General features: G+C 38.3%; 1 protein-coding gene across 1 annotated transcript; it reads left to right on the forward strand.

The window, feature by feature from the left end:
• Positions 1-434: 434 nt before the first annotated feature.
• Positions 435-2,026, forward strand: LOC110459496. The gene is made up of 2 exons (XM_021511819.1): positions 435-877; positions 1,390-2,026. Exons 1-2 carry the CDS (start codon positions 488-490, stop codon positions 1,942-1,944), a joined length of 945 nt encoding a protein of 314 aa, XP_021367494.1. The 5' UTR covers positions 435-487; the 3' UTR covers positions 1,945-2,026.
• The last annotated feature ends 933 nt before the right edge of the window (positions 2,027-2,959 follow it).

The raw sequence follows: 2,959 nt of genomic DNA on the forward strand, positions 1-2,959 counted from the left end.
GAAAATGCAATGTCAGATATGTATAAAAAACACGATTTTGTTTGTACCTGTGAAATTGTCACTAACACATCCTAAGTCAACAAATAGACATCACTAAGCACACGCCCATGTTATAGTAAACAGGCCGATTTAACTATTGCGTTATAAGGGGGTCTACTTACATCTTCAAAGGGTAGACGGCGATGTAATATCACCCGAAACGGCGTGTACACTGCAAATTGTGTATACGAGGTCAAGGTCGTAGTTGTGAATTTAAAGGTAAAGCTGTATAGCACGTGTTATAAAACGTACTTCCTTTATGTTTTTACATTTTCTTTTGTAAATGAACATGTATCTTATAAAGTGGCTCTAAACAAGAATAAGCACTACATTGTCATCAATGGCGGTTTCTTGCAATTACTTTTTACTTGCGATGGCAAACTCATTGATCAATCTGATAGTGATTGCACCTCTGGTTGTTTTCTACTGGAGAGGTACATGGCAAATAATGGACGTATATAGCTTCAAAGATGAGCTTGAACTTTCTGCCTGGGTGTCTGTAGCAGTTGGGAATTCTATCATATTCGTACTGTCAATCCTTCAAAAAGTATCTGCTGCTGCAAACAAAATAGAAAACCGACTTGTTTATTTTGTCGTTTCTAGATCTTATTTGTACCTTCTAGGGTTCGGATGCGTAAACCAATGGCGTGGTATATGGTACCTGCTGGACATTTATACCGGGATAACATGGCAAGGTGCCACCGGAACTTTACTTTCTGGCGCATGCGCTTTATGTTGTTTTCGATGCTTCAGGAGTTCTCTAGCCTCTCCGCTGGTTTTACAACTTGACAATGACAGAGCCAGTATGTTCACGTTAACAGGGAGATTATCATCTAAGGTGAGTGACAAGCCTTGTTAGCAAAATGAAGTGTGCTGTCATTTATTAAAAATATCGAGTTTTTACTGTACAAATTAACAATGCTTGTTATTTTAATAATGAAAGAATTTTGTATGTATTTTCCTTAATTTCGTTCCGTTCACAATACTGTTTTGAAAGTATTAACTCTGTAAGAACATTAGATTTTATTTTATTTAGGATCAACATTACTTTAAACATGACCTAAACACGCTCACTATCATGAAACAATTTAATTTAAGCTTTCCAAAATAAATCAAATTCAGTCATATCAACCTGACAGTTTTTAAAATGACAGCATTTTGTTGGTAAGGTAGATTTAGACACATATATAATGATGTAATTTGACAGTAACAATATTTGTTGGTACAAGACATCCGATGTACCTATAGTCCTGTGCTTTTATCTTTGAGGTTTTGTTCATTTTCAATGTAGTACAACACCTATAATGAAAAATAAATTACATACGTTTTCGTTATTTCTTTTACGCACAGATTGCCCCAAACCCGATGTTTGCGTTGGACATATGCCTCACTGTCTTTATAATCAACAACTTCGTAGTATTTTATTGGCGTGGAATGTGGACACTATTCGACCTCTTTCTGGTTCCAGAGAACACACTCAGGTCTGCCGCATACTGCTTTACTATTAGCTTCACTTTGGCAATCCCGGTTCTTATCGGTCAACATGCTGTCCAACTGGTGTCCCAAAAATTACACGAGAACATGTGTCTGCTGCAGATTGTATTTGAGGACTTTTTCATGGCGTTGGCTGGAATTGTGTGTATATGTCACTGGAGGGGAACGTGGCTTTCCCTTGACGCGATCTTTTTCCCAAATAATGAAGAATTGAGTGTCTGGGGATCGCATGTGATCGGATATGTAGGTCTCATATTGTTGTGTTCTTTCAAAAGCTCTTTGAGTTGCGGCTGTGCGATAGATAAAACTATTCATGAAGTGGAACACAGTATATTTGATTTGAAATTCTTTTCGAAATTCAGGATACAACAAGCAGCCACGCATTCCTTTACTCCGGCTACAGAAATGTAATAGGCTTGTGTCTTAACCCGTCAGCCGTTTAGGAGTTTATACTGTCAATCTCTCCACGACTGGCATTCACATGTACATAATTAGTAGCAAACCATATATGATGAATATTTATTTAACTATGATTATTTGACATTCGCAAAAATAATCTTATTTGATCTAGTTTTCGGTCCTTTTGCTATTCACAACTTGTAAAGGTTAACACTGTATACTAAATTTAAGTGGTTTTGAAAAATAAATTGATTTTTTCACAGAAAATTCATGGGAAAATAATTATTTCATGTTTTCATGGGTTTTTCATGGGATTATCACAGGTTTTTCACAGCATTGCTCTCCAGTAGTGATAACTGATCAAATAAAAGGGTGGTATTTACATGACGTCTTTGCAAAGATTCTAAAATGCAGAGGTGAAGAGGTGAGTTTTGATGCCCCTCTTGAACTTGGCCAAAGGAAGCTATTCCACAACGTAGCCGAAACCCTCCCAAAGTATCTGTTTCCGTAGGTCAAAGTACGAGATTTTGGGACACACAACAAAGATTCTGACTCCGACCGCAGTGATATTGACGGCTGATACAGGGTAACAAGCTCCTGTAGGTACTGAGGAGCTGTTCCATTCAGTGCCTTGTATGTGTATACCAGAATTTTGTACTGCGACCTGTATCGTACAGGTAACCAGTGCAACGAATAAAGCGCAGGTGTGATGTGCTCTCTCTTTCGAATACGAGTAACTAGCTGTGCTGCAGTGTTCTGGACCCTCTGTAGACGACTGGTTAGTTTGTCAGATATACCACAGAGCAGGGCGTTACCATAATCCAACCGAGAGGTAACAAGTGAATGCACCAAAATCGTGCATGCATCTGCAGTTAGAAACTGCCGAATACAGCCGATGTTCCTGATCTGGTAGTAACAGGATTTGACAATAGCGTTCACTTGTTTCTCCTTATTCAGAGAGCTATCAAAGTATACCCCTATGTTTTTAACAGCTGGAACAGTCTCAATAGTTCTGGCACCAGCCTTG

Source organism: Mizuhopecten yessoensis, unplaced genomic scaffold (assembly GCF_002113885.1).
Source record: "Mizuhopecten yessoensis strain PY_sf001 unplaced genomic scaffold, ASM211388v2 scaffold197, whole genome shotgun sequence".
Taxonomy (NCBI): Eukaryota; Metazoa; Mollusca; class Bivalvia; order Pectinida; family Pectinidae; genus Mizuhopecten; species Mizuhopecten yessoensis.

Coding starts and splice junctions, on each gene's coding strand:
- LOC110459496 (XM_021511819.1), top strand. CDS start 488: ATGGACGTATATAGCTTCAAAGATGAGCTTGAACTTTCTGCCTGGGTG. Junction 878..1,389: donor CAGGGAGATTATCATCTAAG/GTGAGTGACAAG, acceptor TTTTACGCACAG/ATTGCCCCAAACCCGATGTT.